The following is an 18,637-nucleotide window of genomic DNA, read 5'->3' as shown; positions in this document are numbered from 1 at the left end:
CAGTGTTTTATGCAGGTTTTAAGATGAATTTGATGAAAGCAGTGAAGAAGGATAGAGATGGAATCAGAAAAGAACTCAAAAACTGCAAAAGAAGAGAAGTCGCAAGTATCGCTAAGCGCCAGTTTACCGCTGAGCGGCACTTAAGAACACCCGTTGGCTCCGCTAAGGGGTGAAAGTGTAGCTGAGGGGAGATTTGACCATGCGCTGGTACCGTTGAGCGGTGGTATTTTGGGCTTAGGCCCACTTTTTTGTAATATTGCGAATAGAATATAATCTTTAGGACTTTCTAGGGTTTGTATCTTTGGCTAGAGACGAAGCAAACACACACCTTTCCACCCCTTGGAGGAAGATCTCTAATGCTAAGGCTACCTACTCATCTTTCTAGGGTTCTATCTTTCACTATTTCATTATTGTTCATCTAGTTTCACCATGAATATGGTGAACTAAACTCTTCTTGTTGTTGGGGAATCAATGTAATCTTGTGAAACTCTCATATATGGAATTTTGTTTTTAAACATCATATCTTTGATACATGCTTTCTTTCATCATTAGTTAGGGTTTTTCCTCTTTGCTCAAAGCATGCATTATTTAACTCATTCGATGTCATGATTATTGATTTTAGTGATATGGACACATACGGTAAAATCTAGATCCGGGGAAATTGTCTCAAAAGTAATATCGCCTAGACATAGGGATATGAGGTTGGTTGCCTTTAAGCTTCTGTGCTTTAGAATTAATTATTAGGGATGCTAGGAATTGTATGAACTCGTAATTAAGGATAGGCTTTCTTCGCCGAGACATCGGGTTTAAGGTAATTTAGAGAGCGGCATTAACGTTCATGAAAAGAATGATGAATTCCTAAAATATATGAGAGTAGATAAGATGAAATTGATTTTCCCAACAACATACTCATCCATATAATTCATTCCGTGTTGGTTTCCCTCTTTTCCATTGATCAAACTCATGCATACATATTTAATTATTGTCTTTTGCATTTGAAACCACAAGAATTTGTTCACAAGTCTTAAATAATCAACAAATCATATAACTAACTAGGTCATGAGTCATTTGGGAGAATGATACTTGGTCTTACCGAGTTTATTACTTGATACGATTCAGTCACACTTGCCGAGGGTTAAACAAGTTTTTGACGTCGTTTTTCAGTGTTCATAAATTTGTCATCATTATGCTATGACTAGATGCACTTTCAATGTCAATCAAATAAATATTATTATGCCTAACACCTTGCAAAGCAATATCAGAAGACTTCTTAAAATAAACAGTGCATTTATCACTTTCAAATGTTACCTTGAGACCTTTGTCACATAATTGACTTATGCTTAGGAGGTTGTGTTTGAGACCTTCAACATACAATACGTCTTTTATGGTCAAGGTGTTTCCTCCTCCAATATCTCTAGTTCCAATAATTCTTCCTTTGTTGTTATCCCCATATGTCACAAATCCTTGCTTCTTCTTCTCGAAAGAGATGAACCTCTTCTTGTCACCGGTCATGTGTCTTGAACAACCACTATCAAGATACCACAATGACTTCTTTGACTTAGTAGGTTCCTACAAAACAAGTTAAGCAAGAATTTTAGGTCCCCAATCTCAATATGGGTTCTTGGGGTTAGTACATGTAAACAGTCATCATTTAACAATTTGTACCCATGCATACTTTCCATTTGGTACTCCAAAATGTTTAATGTTGCATTTGTTAGAAGTATGACCATGCTTCATGCAATAGAAACAACAAACATCATGCATCTTATTTTTTACAAAAATGCATTTTTCAACCCAAACTCCACTTGTTCTTTTAACTTTAGGCTTCTTATGATGATGTGTGTTCTTATTTTTAACATCGCTTTTTCTAAAATTATTTTGAGCATGTGAAGTAGATTTGGTTGCTTTAGCAAGAAAATTTTCAAGTATATCAATGTCAAACATATGACTCTTGCAAGATAGACATTGACATGATTTTCATTTGCATTAGATTCACACAATTTAATTTCAAGATTACTAACTTTATTTCTTAGTATGACTTCTTAATCTAATTCATTATCATATTTCAATTTCAATTCATTAAATTCTTTCTTTAACTTTTTATGAGCAACATCAAGTTTTTCAGATTCATTCATCAATTCAAAGAAAGCTTTTTGCAAATTCAATTCACTAGACTCAAAGCTAGAATCACTTAATTGGCTTGCAGCATCTTCGAAGTCGGCCATTAAACACAAATTTGCTTCCTCATCTGATTCACTTGAGCTTGAAGAACTAGAATCATTTTCTTCCCATGCTATATAAGCCTTCTTCTTGGGAAATTTTCTTTCTTTCTTTTCTTCACTTCTTTTGTTCTTAGGACAGTCGGTCTTCACATGTTCTCTTTCTCCACATCCATAACACTTGATGCTTGATGGATATTGAGATTGTTGATATGGGGAGCATTGGTTTAGCTAAACCCACAATCTAAGTAATAGCTGAGTTTTTGATGATGACAACACATAATTAATAACACATGTGTATTTTGTGTTACATGTTCTATGCTTACATGTTATATAAGTATATGAGAACATCATTGTGTTGATTGCTTTGTTGTTCATTGCATTTCACTAAGTTATATATGTGATTTTATACATGAAAGCATGACACATGGTTTTGGATGAAAAACCACAAGCTCTAATGTTGAACTTTAAAATGTCTAGCAAAACAACAGTTTGAAATCGATTACATTATGGGGTGAATCGATTACAACTCGTGTATTTGCACAAACTTGTTCAAATGTGCTATGAGAGTTTTTCAAAGAGAAAAGTTTTCAAAACTTTGCATAACACTATTGCATAATCGATTGCATGTGATATGTATTCGATTAAGTTTGTTACTATTTTGAAATCTGTTAATGCTTTATATAACTGTTACAACGGCTATATTTTTAAATATGTTAACCAAGCATTAAATGTTATTCGACTGCATTAATTGTGAATTCAATTAAGTGTTTTGTCTGCTACTATTTGTTATAACTGAATTAGTGTATTCGACTTCATTAGTAGCAAAGTCGATTATGTTGCGTCTGATACGAGTTCATCTATATATTGACGCGAATTTGATTTCTGTAAGAGACTTTGTGATTCTAACATTTTTCATGTTCTTTTGGAGAAAAGTGAAAAGCTTACAAAAAGAGAAAAAGCTCGAAGAATCTAGTTTGACTGTGGTGATCAACTAGGTGTGATTTCTGGAAGAGCAAGATTGCTGAGTTTTCAAAGTCTGATCTATTTGCACATTTGGGTGTCTACTACAAGATCAGGTTCTACAATCTACTGAAGATTGGGTTGAGTTCCCTGTTGTGATTACAAGAAGAAGGACGTGATGCGTTCTTGACTTTGAGGGTGCCTCAAAGGGGTTGGACTGTAGGAGAGGGGATTTTTGCTGCTAGTATGTTTGTATACTGCCTATATTTTGATTAGAGGGTTAGAGAGGTGTTTTATATTTTTGACGTAAGGTCTCTATAAAAACCTTATTGTAAAAACCTTGATCATTATAGTGCATTGGCCTCTTGTGGATGGAAGGACATTGGATGTAGGCTTGGCCGAACCAGTATAAAAATTCATCGTTTGATCTTTCTTATCCCTACTCTGTTACATTCAATCAATTATACTTTTTACGCATTCGATTATATTTCCTTTGCATTGAAAATCTTTTAACTTGCGTTTCAAGAAAATTATAAAGGCATCTCTTTTGGTGAAAAGGATTTTGAAAGTTTTAAATTTTATACTTCACCAATTCACCTCCCCCCCTCTTGGTGTGAGAAATTGAGCCATTATATTTTAACATGGAGATCCTTGATTTTCTTTCCTTTCTCCTCAGAATTTATCATTTCCTTTTGCTCTCATGAACTTAGTAAACATCTTTATCATAAGGCTCATGTTTTCCTCATCTTTAGAGTCATCATCATCATTTATTCTTGAACTTTTCCGTTTTGAAATTTCATATTTGAAGGCTAAGGTCTTCCTCTTGCCTTGATCCTCCTCTGTAGTCAATCTATTTAGCTCAAGCATGCGCTCACGAAGCTTTCCAAAAAGAATCGCCACTGACATTTTGGAGAGGTTTTGTGACTCTAAGATGGTTGTCACCTTTGGTTGCCAAGACCTGTCCAATGATTTTAGAATTTTCACATTCAATTCATCAACATCAAAAGTCTTACCCAACCCTGTCAAGTGGTTCACAATGTGTTTGAAGCGCTTTTGATCATCAGAAATTGTTTCTCCAGGCTGCATCCTGAACATTTCGTACTCTTGGATGAGTGTGTTCTTTCTTGCGCGTTTTACCTCATCAGTACCTTCGTGTGTAACTTTGAGTACTTCCCACATGTCTTGTGCTGTCTTACAAACAAAAATTCTATAGAATTTATCAAGCACATCAACAGAAGATATAATGTTTCGAGCCTTAATTTCAAATTGGGCTCTTCTATTTTCCTCATTAGTCCAATTAAAATAAGGTTTTTCAACTTCAACACCATCAAAAATACTTTTAGGAATATAAGGATCATTTTGTACAGCTTCTTAGATGCCTCTGCCAATAGACCCCATGAAAATTTCCATTATGACTTTCCATAATGCATAGTTATCACTAGTAAAAAGTGGTGGTCTATTGATGGAAGCACCTTCAACATATACTTGGTTATGACCGGTGTTAGAGACTGAACGGTGTTATTGGAAAACTGAACGGTACTCCAGTAAAGGCAGAAGCAGTAAACGTGTAGAATTTAAAACACAGTGCAGCGGAAACGAAACTCAAACACAAATTAGAAAATGAAATCAGATGGATTCAAAAGCTGAAAGCGTAAATTAAAAGCATAAACTAAATGGTTCAAAATCTGAATGTGAAAACAGGATTAGAAACGTAATGCAACAGTAGAAGCATCAATAAACGCAAACTGATATTGAAACAGCAAATGGAGAACGAAATGAACATTAAAACGCGAAACCAGAAACACAACACAGCAGCGAAGATGATGATGAACAGTAAAATGCAACAATGAAGAAGACAATGAACAATAAAATGAAATTGAAAAGTGGATGCAGCAATGATTTCAACTCTTAAATTGCAATATAAACAAGATTCGAAACATGAAATTAAAAAGGAAACAAAACCTAAACCTCCCCAAAGGGGGAGGAGGAAGAAGACGCTCCCAAGAATAGAAAACGTGAGTGGCGGCTGGGAGACTTTTTGTCAAGTGAAAGTGATTTTGGGGTATATAGGCCCCAAAAGACCAAACTGCCCTTCTAATGGGCTTGTCCTAAAAAATGACCTAAAATTGGGCCCAAAGTCCTAAAGTTTGACCCATTTGCATTCTAAAACGAAACTACACTCTAACATTGACGTGGCCACCCTTTTGAAGGCCCAAAAATGTGTTTCCAACACTGTTGTTGTGTTTCTCTGGTCACCTCAACTGACCGTTCGGTCATTAAGAGATTAGACCGTTTGGTTTAGCAATGCTCTATAGGCTCACTACTGGAAAAGCGCGATTTACCGACGGCATATTACCGAAGGCTTTGAAGCCCTCGCTATTGAGATGATTACCGAAGGCTTTTAAGCCGTCGGCAACGTTCTCGCGCTAATTTAAGTCTGGATTTTGGTTCCCCAATTTCATTTTCTTCATGCTTCTCGCTTTCCCCAAATTTTCCAATTTCCCTCCCCCTTTGTTCTCTTCTCTGAAGTTTCCCCCTTCCCTTCCCTATTCTGTTGGTGCCCTCCATTGTGCCCTCCAATATTGAGCGATTCTGGGATAAGTGAGGGTTGGTTGATTGACAATGGTTTGGGGATTCTTTGGCTGGGATTGAAGACGACGGTTTGGGGGTTCTATGCCTAGGTTCGCTGAGGCCAGTTTGGTGGTTCTGCGGTTGGGTTGGTTGACGCCGATTTGGGGGTTTTGCGGCTGGGTTCGTTGACCCAGGTTTCGGGGTTCGTGGGAGATGTCCGGAATGCGGCGGCAACGAGAGTCTCACTGTCTAGTGAAGGCTGGTAGATCTGGAGCGAATAGCATTGCGATGGTGATAGACAGAGGCAGCTAGCACTGCGAAGTCGGGTTCTTTTTCGTTCATGTGAATGACCCATTTGTTGGTTTTCACTTGGGGTGAGACAAAGGTTTGTTTTTTCGTCTTGGGGTTCTTTTTCATTATAACCCCTTTGTGAATCTTGAAGCTTTCTGCATGGGTGTGTATGGAGTCTGAATAAATTTGTGATGACGGGTCAAAGTGTTTTTTTGTTGTTTTGGTTTTTGGTTTAGGGTTTGTGATTTTGATTTGAGTTTTGGATTGTATTTCTTTGGCAGTGGAATTTTGGATTTTGTATTAATGGGTTCTGATATTTGCGTCGTTAATGGTTCGTGCACTCATGAATGGAGAAAGGGGTGGCTTCTGCGATCTGGTGGATTCGCCCAACTGTGCTGCAAGTGCGGGTAAATTTGAGTCCTTTTCCTTTGAATTTCATCTATTCGTCAATTATGGGAGGAGTGGATGATGCAAGGGTAGTTTTGGGGATACGATTTTGGGACTCGTTCTTGTTGATGTTGTTTTTAAAATCGGATACGTTTTTTGGCTTTTGATTTTGGTGTAATTAGTTTCATGAGGGTTGCAGCTGTATTTGTGAGGCTTGGTTTGGTCATTTTTTTCCCTTCCCCAGGATTTTCTGGTTTTAAGTGTGTCTGTTTAATATCAAGGAACTATCGCATTGATTTGAATAAGAATCACATTAAGTGCTCAATTCAGAGAAGAGTATTTATGCCATGCAATGCTTTTTACTTTTCTGATGACAATATGAAGTTGTTGCTGATTAAGGGCGGGGATCAATGCTGCTAATTTGGGAAATATTTCTAGAGAATGACTTGGTGAGGGTGTTCTGGTCATAATGATTGTGAAATAAAATTTCTTAATTGTTATAGTAAAAATTAGATTTGTATTTTTTATTTCATAATATATATTTTGTTGACTAATGTTGGCTTATATCTGTAATGCTAGATTTATGGAGGAGTGGAAGGGTGACATCCATGAGCCATTGTAAGTGTCATAATGTGGGGATTGTATAAATGGCAATGTGGCGAATATATTGTTTTTTCCTTAATGTGGATGCAGTAAATGCACGATCGGTTCATTTTCAATATTTTAGTTTAGTTCTACTATTCTAACCAAAGTTTTAAGTCGTGGTTTCCTTGCAATCCTTGACATTGCGAGAAACTGCAGGTATATATGGCTGATATGGCAGCTATGGTTGCAGACTGTTTTTAAAACCAGGATTCCAGCATAACTTTTTAAGTTGGTGATTGTTGTCATGTGTTACTGGTTATTGTAAATAAAAACATTTATTTTATCCCTGATAATGATAAGGAAATTTTAGTTCATGTGATACAAGTACTTATGTATATGTATCTAGCTGAGTCTATTTAGTTTTTAAATAAATGTCACTTACAGTTATTTTTTCTGTTAGATGGTTTCATAAAATTGTACCAGGTTGCAGTAATTCTAGTGCCATGTTTCTTGTTTATCTTGGAAAGTTACTTTTTCTTGTTATACCGAAACATCTTGCTCCTTGATAGTGTAGGGTGTGTTAAAAAGAGTTGATTGCAAATGGTAATCAATAATTGAAAGTATGAATGGATCTTAGGTTTAGTTTTCTTATTGAAGTTTTGTCTTGGTAATGTAATATTATTGTCTCAGTATTTCCAGTTAAAATGGTTGCCTGCCATTTAAATTTGTAGCTTTTTTGGTTTTTGTATTTTGTTTTTGCATGACTTTTAAATGTGTTGGCTGGATATCTATACTCAAGTGGGGACCAAACTGTTTCTGTATGGTTTAATGTATAGTGATTGCAGGAGAGGTTGCAAATTTTTTTTTCGCCCTTCGGAATTTACCGAAGGCTTTTGGCCTTCGGTAATTACCGAAGGCTTTTGGCCCTCGGTAATTACCGAAGGCTTTTGACCCTCGGTAATTACCGAAGGGCGAAAGCCCTCGGTAAATGTTAGCGACAAGGGATTTACCAAGGGCTCTTTGGCCGTCGATAAGCCTTCGGTAATTACCTTTTACCGACGGTTTTGGGCTGTTTCCGAGGGCTTCTGGCCTTCGGTAATGCCCTTCTTTTTTGTAGTGGCTCAGGAACTGATTGGTGCACACTTTATCAGATCGTTCGGTCATGAAGGACTCAAACAAGTTGTATGTCGTTCGGTTCATCACTACATCAGATCGTTCGATCATCAAGCTCTACATGTTTCTCTGACCATTCGGTGCAACACTACTCAGACCGTTCGGTTCTCTGGTGTTTGTCCATTCAATGCAGTGTTCAGCAGACCGTTCGGTAAAATAGAGCTCGGCCATTCTCAAACTTTTGGGTTCAACAGTGGAGCTCGGCTTCCACAAACAATTCATAAATGCTTCCAAAGATCGTTCGGTCATGCCACATTCCACAGATCGTTCGGTTTGTAATGCTTGGCCATTCAGTGCAAGCTTACAAAAGGCCATTCGGTCAAGCTTTCAAGACCATTCGGTTCAGTGGATCTGGCGTCCGGCTTGGTCTTTCACAGACCATTCGGTCAATCCTTCACAGACCGTTCAGTCAAGCTATTTTGTGCAATAAGTGAAAATGCAATAATAATTGAGAATTAAGCACAATTCAATAACAAAATATGGTGCGAAAAGCTAAGTGAATAGTAGAAAATAATGACTCATCAACTGGCCATTTTCGAAAATTTTGAAACAATATCAAAGCAAGCTTTTGATACCAATTATTGGTACAATCGATACCGATTTTGCGCAGCGGAGTTAAAACGAATTCGATTTTGCGCAGCGGAGTTAACGAATTTGGTTAATAAAATGGTTCCTTTAATTTTCTTGTAAAACTTTTATTGAACAATTGATGTGTTAAAATTTTAAAGGGTGTAGGGAAGAGAAAAATCACACATGATTTTTATCCTGGTTCGAATCAACAGACTCTAAGTCCAGTTGTTAATCACTATAAAGAGCGATTAACTATTTCACCAAAATTAGTTTAACAATTACAATAAGATGAATAGAAATTAAGAGCAGCGAAAACCTTTCGCTCGACAAACGAACGGAAGAACATTCCTTCTATAAACGAACTAGAAGAGACAACTCTGCCAACTTGAAGAGAACTTCTCCGACCTTTGACACACAAAGCGCGAGCTTCTCCTATTCACAAGACTTGAGAAGAGTAAACACTATCACTTGAGAACTTCCTCAAACAAACTGTATTCTCAAATGGCATAGATATTATAAAGAGTTTGGCAAAGAGTATATATAGCCCAGAGGTTAGAATTTAAAAAGATATTTCCCAACTACCAATGATAATCGATTATCCTTGTCCGTTATGGGTTTTTCAAAAAGTGATAATCGATTATTTCGAGGTATAATCGATTATCTGTGAGACTTGGGCAATACCGACTCAGACTGGAATAATCGATTATTCTGAGTAATAATCAATTATTTGCGCGAGAAGTAGTTTTTCAAATGAGCTCGGGATAATCGATTATTACACCAAATAATCGATTATCTACGCAAACTTACTAATGACATGAAAACTTCTAAGTGTTTACATTATCAAAGTTATTCCTATTACAATTGATTCTACATAAATGCTTTTAAATAAATTATAACTAAAGTCTTCAAGTTCTTCACTTTGTAGCATCGTCAAAATCATAATCTTCAAAACACCAATGCTCCTCATTGGTAACATTCAGCAGCTTCAAAAGTTTCTCCACATGCCTGCAGTCCTTCCCATGTGACCTTCCAGCTATTTTAATTAACCCATTGAAGTTGCACGAGCAAGACAACATATAAATAGCTTGTTGCTTGCTTGTATTGATACCTTTGATTTGAATGAAGAATTTGTTTCTGTTGATTCAGCACAGAACGTTCTTCTTGCTTTAAGGTCACTGACGAATCATTATTTTGTACTATTTACTTAGCTTTCTACACCATATTGTATTAGTGAATTGTGTTTAATTCTCTGTTATTGTCTCATTTTCACTATTGGGCTTAATTTGACTAGTAATTTTTTATTTTAATTAATTTGAATTAATTGAGTTTAATTATTCCAATTATTATTTTCAAGACAATTTTGAAATCATATTTTTGGACAATAAGAGTGTGGCCACGTCATTTATTAATTTCCACATCAACAATTATTTTTAATTTCATTTGTAATTTTAATTCCTTTAATTTCAAACCAAATTTGAGATTTGGGCCTACTTTTGGTCAAATTAGGATAAGCCCATTTGGAGGGCATTTTCGTTAAATCATATTGGGGGAAAGCTCTTCCTCTCAATTTTCTTTCAAGATTTGGGTAAAATTTAGGAATAATTTAAAGAAAATGGAAACAAAATCTGGGAAAAATATGAGAAAATTGGAAACAAAACTTGTCAAAAATTTGAGAAAATCGGAAAAAAATTTGTGAGCCTGAATAACTTCAACCAACTTCAAAACAAATGGTGAATATTTTACTAAGTTGTACCTTTAACCGCTATAATAAGTGACATTTGCCATATGGATTATAGAACCGATATATAGAAAGTTTAATTCTATGCTGGTTTCAAAACCTATATAAAAGGTTCGTTTAAACTAGTATAAACCGTTAAGAACTCACCCTTAAGACTTCCTCCTCATAAACTACGGTTGCAGCTTCACTAGGTGAGATAGACTTCATTTTTACTCTCTTAGGACACTTAGAAGTATGGTGCTTGTTTTCTCATTACATCTAAAATACCAAATTTCTCTACCTCTACACCTTTTGTAAGACTCCTCGTATTTATATTTTTCAGTTTCTTTATGCAGATACTTATAAACGTTGATTTAGGTTCTTGGAAGATAATTTAGGTTGACTAAACCTAGTTTCATATAGAGTAGATATTCTACTATACTTAATTCATAGAAATGAAATTGATAGAATATCCGTAAATAATGTTACCTTTTTTAGTGAGTTAATTGGAATAAAATAAAAAATAAATAATTTCTTACAAAATTGTAGTGAGATTGGAATCACAAAAATTAATAGGAAAACCTAGGTGTGAATCAGCTATTAAAAGAAACCAGAATTTTAGTGTAGTTTTATTTGTTATAGTGTTAATGCAAAATATCTCTATCACATCTACTTGTTATTGGTGGTCTGTTGTTGCAACCTCGTATCATCTTGTTGTACTACTCAATTTATTGAACTGTTTGGTTGGCCCGATAAACAATACTGGTCATATTAGTTTAGAAATGAGATCACATTTTGTTGATTGGTTTGAAGTTTTCATTATACTTTTTCTGTCAATATGAAATCTTTTTCCGGTATATTTCCGCTTTGATTAAAAAGAAAATAAAAAAGTCTCTTTACTCTACACACATATATATCTATATCTCTATCTATCTATATATATATATATATATATATATATATATATATATATATATATATATATATATATATATATAATTTAAAGTTGACAATTAATATTTTCATTTTTATATAAGAACCCTTAATAATAAAATGGCTAGTTATGAGAATCTCATTTTTAATTATATATATATATATATATATATATATATATATATATATATATATATATATGTGTGTGTGTGTGTGTATATGTATATATATGTGTGTATATATATATATATATATATATATATATATATATATATATATATGTATATATATATATATATATGTATGTATGTATATATTAGTTTAGATCATAAAAAATTAAGGATATATATCATGAATAATTTTTTTGCTAAGAACATATAGAAAAGAAAAATAAGAAAAAAAAGTATAGTATTAGTCGTACATAAATTAATGTGTAAAAATTGGCTTATATAATTTACAATGATATTATATTATTCTTAAAGTTAGAACATGTAACATGCAACCCTAAAATCTAATGCTTCTTCATTTTCAATGAGACCATCAATTTCAGGATAGGAAAAAAACATTAAATTTAGAATGAAATTATTCTAAAGGATGACATTAATGTTAAGATATAAGTTCCCTATCATTTATTAACATCTTTATTTCGACTTTTTCCTAAACTAACTTTGGCTTACCAGGAGTTCATTTTACTTTCTTATTTTTTTATGAAAAAAATCATCCAAACATTTCACTAAACTTATTAAAATAAATATTTTGTTCAAGTAGGCGATGATATATATAACGAACTTTAAATTTTACTGAAGATAATTCGGCCAAGGGGCCTAGGGCTATGGTGTGAACTATCTACTAAAAGGTATTTAATTTTAGAGTTAAATAATATTTTTGGACACAAGAATTTATCTTTATCCAATTTTAAAACTGAATAAATATAATCCTTTTAATTCAATAATGTTAATTTTATTTATCTATTAAATGATATTTCAATAAGACATTTGTGTTGCAATATGACCTTATTTAATAAATTAATATATTTAAGTTAAGAGAATTATATATATTTATTTTTAAAGTTTGAGAATCGCATTAAAATTTGAGATAAAAATTATTTTCAATTTCACCTAATTTAACTCTTAACTTTCTATTCTCATGGCTATCGTCCTTGATATATAAGGAACTCCAATGGAGAATAGTTTAAAACATAAGTTGGACCTTAATGTTAATTTAAGGTATAACAACCAGGATACTAAAAACCAGACAGCTTCAAAAGAACTAAAGAACGAAATAAAAACTTCAAATTTTATTTGTTAATATATGAGAGATATACACGTGTATACATCTTTATTTGATGGAGTAAGTATTATAAATTAATTCAAAGGGAGAAACCATACTGCAATTTGTTTAAGAATGCAAAAAATTCTGGTATATGAAATTGTGGTGAATATAAAATGGTCTTTACAAACAACGTCTTCAAATTTGTAGAGTTGGCAACTTTACTTTTGTTCAATAGGTCAATTTGAACAATCTGAAATAAACTTTTCTACTTTAAATACTCATGGGTAAACTCATCGATACCGTATTGTACTTTTCAAATATGTAGTGTAGAGATGAAGTGTGGTGGGTCAGATTTTAGGGTTATAATATAAACCACAATTCCAACTCATTATTTTCATTGTTTGCATGGTATTGGATTCCGCTTTAACATAATCTACTTTCAGGGCGAAAGTTTTGAAGAAAAATATTTTAAAATGAGCCAGGGGGCCAACTTTTTTGTTCGCATGGGATGATGTAACCATGGTGACAGATAACTTGAAAATTTTCAAGTCTATTATGTTCTTTTCTTTGTATTATAATCCCTAAACTGCACTAATTGTTTAATAGCACAGGGCTAAAAATATTTATGAAATATCTACAATCCTCTCGTGTTTTGGTAAAAAAAATGAGTATAGACACCTGATATGATCTAGTGCATGTGCGTGACTTAAGAGTACGTAGTGACACTATTCTATTAAGTTTTAGTTTTGCCAAAGGAAACCAAAAACATAGTCATGCATGCATGTGTTAACATGATAAACACAGTTAGGTACGTAAAATCTAGTTAACCCTAATAGAAAATTTCATTAAAATTAACACATTATTTATTCTTGCCTCTATTTAAACACTCCAACCCCCATTATTAAGTTATCGGTATTTCTCTTTCTTCCTCTTCCCCACCCCATCTTTCTCTCTATCACAAACAAAAACAAAATGGATAAAAAACAGTGCAATACGTCTCAAGATCCTGAAGTGAGAAAAGGGCCATGGACAATGGAAGAAGATTTGATCTTGATCAACTATATTTCGAACCACGGGGAAGGTGTTTGGAACTCTTTGGCCAAAGCTGCCGGTAAGCATATTTTTTGTTCTTCAACTTTTATTATTCTTTGAGAATTATAATTTTATATTTTTTTTCATTCATACTTAAACCCCAGGGTGGGAGAAAACGATTCATGATTATGCATGATATAACAGGTCTTAAACGTACTGGAAAGAGTTGCCGACTTAGGTGGCTAAACTACCTCCGTCCTGATGTTAGAAGAGGGAATATTACACCCGAGGAACAACTTTTAATCATGGAGCTTCACGCAAAGTGGGGAAACAGGTAATTTTTTAACATGTTTTCTTAATTAATATGATGAAATTGACAAAGGAAACAAAGATCTTTTATTATTTCAAATAAATTATATTTCACCCAGAAATTATATAATTTTGTGAACCATTGTTTATTTTCTAACCATTAAAGAAGTTTTTTTGCTTTCTTTTAAGTTGTAGTATTTGGTTTGGAGGCAATCGAACTAGAAGGCCCGTGAGTTCAATAGTCTTGGAAGACTATATTTGAGGGGGATCGAGGGAGTGTAGTCGGGGAGAAAACTCTAGCCAAGGGAAAGGTTTAAACATATGCGGGTTTGTAGAACTTTTTTCCACAAATATATATATCTATATATATATATATATATATATATATATATATATATATATATATATCTTTGATAAAACTGTATTTAATTGTTTTAGAGCCTTCAAAATCATTGTGTTCGATTGCCTCCAAATCAACGAATTGGACTGTTTTCCTTTGAAGGGTACATATTATGCATCAATCCTTACTGTTGCATTAATCCTCGCCCTAGCGCCCCCTCTCTCCTATATATGTATGCATATCTCAGGCGGGAGAGAGGTCCTTTAGATCTAACAATAATCACCACCAGTTAATCAACACCAGCGTTCTTCTTCTCCACATGATCTTCAATTCTGTGCTTTTATTTTAATTTTTCATGATGTCTGTTAATTGGAGGAAGGTTTTCATTTTTTTGTCAAATTGTAGGATAATTTTTTAATTTCTAATTATTCGTGTAAAAGTTGCAGGTGAATGAATTAGCTGCGTGGAAGATTCTTTATATTTATTTTCAACTGAACATAAATCATACTATGATCTTTTTTATTTTCATCACATATATATAAAATCTAAAGTAGATGATGAATATAAAAGTACCCATTTTAATTATAAGAAAAGTCATATATTGTGTTAAAAGCGCATGAATACCAGCTTTTAAACGAATAAAAAAAAGATGACGTAAGGGTTTTGGACATAAGATAGAAAACTTGTTGATGATAGTAAAATATATGAAGGTTGGAAAAGGGGGATGAATTGCATATGAAAAGACGAGAAAATCGGGTATAAGTAGTAAAGTTAAAAGAGATTACCTCAAAGAAGAAATATGGTATTAGAAGTTGTTTCTGAATAGTTAGTAGCATTAAGTATATGTAAAGGTGTTTTAATTTTGAAAAGCGGCATATAGTTTTACAAATGACTATTTCTACAAGGCTTATGGGGAGGACTAAATAAGTTGGACAAGAGGACCTTCCACTTTGGGTTGAACTCATGGAAGTGCGCATATCTTTATAGCTTTCTAGTTCGGATGAAAGAGAGTTTGAGTGAAAATAGACCCAAATCATACACTTTTGGCTCTTCTTAACAAGGGCAGGTGTCCTTGTAAATTTTAGAGCCTCCCCTTGAAGATAGACTTACATAGTGCATATATAAACTGAGGATATACTTACATAGTGCATATAATAACTAGTTAGCACCATCCTTGCTTTCTCAGTATCGAAATTGCCTCTCAACCAAGAAAACAAACGATCAACAATAAAAGTGGAAAAGAAAATATTTAACCTAACTAAGTTTTCAAATATTGCATTTACTATGTATAACAAAAATGAATAGTATTATTAATGAGGCGCGCATTCAGATGTGCCTTTTTTTGAAATAAGCAAGATGAGTTTATAGTCAAACAAATTAATGACGCAAATTATTAAAAGAAACGAAGGTGACGCGATTAAGAGTTGCTAGAAAATTTGTATGCGTGCGTATGTATGCGTGTATGTATGAAGAAGGGATATGGATGGAAAAGAGAATAGGAGACGTTTCGATTGAACCATACTCTCTCTAGTCTCTACCTGAGGCATGCTTTGAGAAACCTGATTTTCTGTTCTTAGAGAACCCTTGCTACAAAGCAAGGGAATTATCTTCATACAGCAAAGGAAATTTAGCATCTTACGTACCTCAACACTGGTCGATTTATAAGTGTGAGTCCAAGATAACGTCACATTGATTCTCAGCCATGGAACATGGCTTCCATCAGACTCACAACCGTATTTAATATAGGTGTTGCCACTTTTTAGTTAATCAATAAAAGCTGTGGCAGTCATATATATAGGCAGTTTTTAATTACATTTCTACTAATGCTTTATATTTCAAGCAAATTAAACAAATGTTTTATCTTACTCTCACTCATGCACACTCGTGTACCCTCTTTTCCACAACGCATTTCTACAACCGACTAGCATTCTAGGTTTTCGTTCTGCTTCTCCGATACTGTCATGAATAGAACCATACTTATCAAATTGTTTTGTATAGTTTTCTAAAACAAGTGATTAAAAGCAACAAAGTTTTTATGTAAAAAGCAAATTCTTATCCTGTTGGTTGGTTTAATTAGAGTACAAAGTTTTTTCTTTCACACTGTTTAGTCATCGTATTAAAATGTTAAGGTTCCAAAATTTTTTACAGCCAAAGCGTTAAAAAACCAGTAGGGTACTATTCAGTTACATGACACTGTCTTCTAGAAATAAATCATTCACCAATGCAGGTGGTCAAAAATTGCCAAGCATCTACCAGGAAGGACTGATAATGAGATAAAAAACTACTGGAGGACCAGGATTCAGAAGCACATCAAGCAAGCCGAGAACTCTCAGCAACAGAGTAATTCTAATTCTGAGATAAATGACCATCAAGCTAGCACTAGCCAAGTGTCCACCATGGCTGAGCCCATGGAGACCTACTCTTCACCCTGTTACCAAGGAATGTTAGAGCCATTTTCTACTCAGTTTCCCAATATTCCAGATCAATCCAGTTGTTGTACCAATGAAAACAACAATTATTGGAGCATGGAGGATATCTGGTCAATGCAGTTACTGAACGGGGATTAAATAAATAATAAATATTATAAAGATAAACTAAGTGCTTAATTAAGTTCCATAAAGCTGGAATCTCTCCTGCTGAAAAACATATATCACATTAGGTTTGTTTATATATAAAGTAGTTGGATGTTTGGTTTTTCGTACAATTATATGTCAGAATCTAATTAGTTATGTGCTGTAATATATACGAGATCTTATATTAAACTGTATCTGCATGCTTTTATATCAAATGAGATGCTTTGTGCATCAGATATGGTTGAGAACCACAAAGTTTCCGACGTCTAATATAATCCCAGTGGGCGTCTTCTCTCTCTAGTTTCGTTCATTGTCTGTTTAAAACAAATTTTTCCTTTCGTTGATTGTCTATAAGATTAGTACTTTTAACTATTTGATAGAGTGTTTTCAGAAAAAAACAAATCATGTTCTTACAGGTATATAGATCAAACATATGTAACCAGGTGGTTACGAACATCATATATTCACCATGTTGGTAAACTGTTCTTTCTTCTCTTTCTTATTACGCTCTAAAATGTTAACCAAAATCTTTTAGCACTGTAGATTATGTAGCAGCCCGAGCGTAAGATGTGTTTGGGATGGTAAGATAGTAGTGTCAAACTCACCTTCATATAAACGGAAAGACAGCCAGACAAGTATGGGCATGAACTTGCATTTACATTGGGAAAAAGAAAAATCCTCATATATATATATATATATATATATATATATATATATATATATATATATGCACATCACCTAACTAAAGCCATAACATATTGACGCGTGGTCACAGAATAGCAACCATAGCTATGTTTGTTAACAATTGAAGTTCCTTTTTCTTATTACCCTTTCTTGTGCATAGCCATGCAACGTTTTAAAGACCGACGGAAACCTAACTCTTGTCCATGATGCATTGGTATTTCACATGGGCCTCATAAATTCATCCCATCACCACATCCTTTGCGATTAAGAAAACACGAATTGCGTAAGGTATCCTTTTTTAAGTAATTTTGACAGCTAATGCATCTCTTGGGACGTTGATTAGTAGCTAACAGTGGTTGGTTCTCATTTATCATAGGCAGTGATAGTTTTCATGATGGCATTCTTCAAACGCATAAGCTATGAGGTAATTGAAACTGAAAGAGTTTGTCATGTTGTGAGCACCAAGTTAGGCCAGTGAGGACAGTAGAGTAAGAGCATTCACGGCGTACCAAACTTCAACTTTAGTTTAGCTTCCAACACTTATTCGGACAAAGAGGGCTGAGAGGATGACTAAGAGACTAGTCCTGGGATTGTGCCATGTCCCATTAAGGAAACAAGGACAATTGCTTGTAGGCTTTAACTTTGTGCCTACGCGATGCGAAAAGGAACATACAGCATCTATCAACCACTCGTTCAATTTAGTCACATGTTATATGTGCAAAATTCAATTTCAACTCCCAAAAGAAAACTCGCACGTGATGTGATAAGGATGATTCACGTGGTAGGTCGGCCACTTGAACAAAACGTGATAGAATTGAACAAAGGAGCCAGTCATTATTTTGAACAATGATACAAACACATTATATCTCTCATCTTCATTATCTTGTTATATATTCTCTTTACTCCTTCGTCAGAAAACTAGAAAACCATTTCATCAAATCTAAACTGGTTTATAGTAGTTTATAACTCAAAAATGTTATGAAGACATTGGTAAAAGAACTACTTTTAAAAAATTATT

At 34.0% G+C, this 18,637-nt stretch overlaps 1 protein-coding gene and 1 long non-coding RNA gene across 2 annotated transcripts; both read left to right on the top strand.

Moving 5' to 3' along the window:
- Window positions 1-5,520: 5,520 nt before the first annotated feature.
- Window positions 5,521-7,390, top strand: LOC124831845 (uncharacterized). The gene is made up of 3 exons (XR_007028301.2): window positions 5,521-6,138; window positions 6,326-6,451; window positions 7,011-7,390. It is a non-coding gene; the product is annotated as an uncharacterized LOC124831845 (long non-coding RNA).
- A 6,187-nt stretch (window positions 7,391-13,577) lies between these two features.
- On the top strand, window positions 13,578-17,210 carry LOC124831844 (MYB-like transcription factor EOBII). Its single transcript, XM_047305934.2, has 3 exons — window positions 13,578-13,792; window positions 13,918-14,047; window positions 16,590-17,210. Exons 1-3 carry the CDS (start codon window positions 13,654-13,656, stop codon window positions 16,927-16,929), a joined length of 609 nt encoding a protein of 202 aa, XP_047161890.1. The 5' UTR covers window positions 13,578-13,653; the 3' UTR covers window positions 16,930-17,210.
- The last annotated feature ends 1,427 nt before the right edge of the window (window positions 17,211-18,637 follow it).

The sequence above is a fragment of the Vigna umbellata genome, chromosome 5, assembly GCF_029865625.1.
Source record: "Vigna umbellata cultivar VRB3 chromosome 5, Vumbellata_1.0, whole genome shotgun sequence".
Lineage (NCBI taxonomy): Eukaryota > Viridiplantae > Streptophyta > Magnoliopsida > Fabales > Fabaceae > Vigna > Vigna umbellata.
Note: the sequence above shows the minus strand (reverse complement) of the source record. Positions and strands in the feature narration are given on the sequence as shown.

Excerpts from the sequence above, each read along its gene's own strand:
- LOC124831844 (XM_047305934.2), top strand. The coding sequence starts at position 13,654 with ATGGATAAAAAACAGTGCAATACGTCTCAAGATCCTGAAGTGAGAAAA. Across the intron at positions 13,793-13,917 it reads CTCTTTGGCCAAAGCTGCCG|GTCTTAAACGTACTGGAAAG; the intron begins GTAAGCATATTT and ends ATGATATAACAG. Across the intron at positions 14,048-16,589 it reads CACGCAAAGTGGGGAAACAG|GTGGTCAAAAATTGCCAAGC; the intron begins GTAATTTTTTAA and ends TCACCAATGCAG.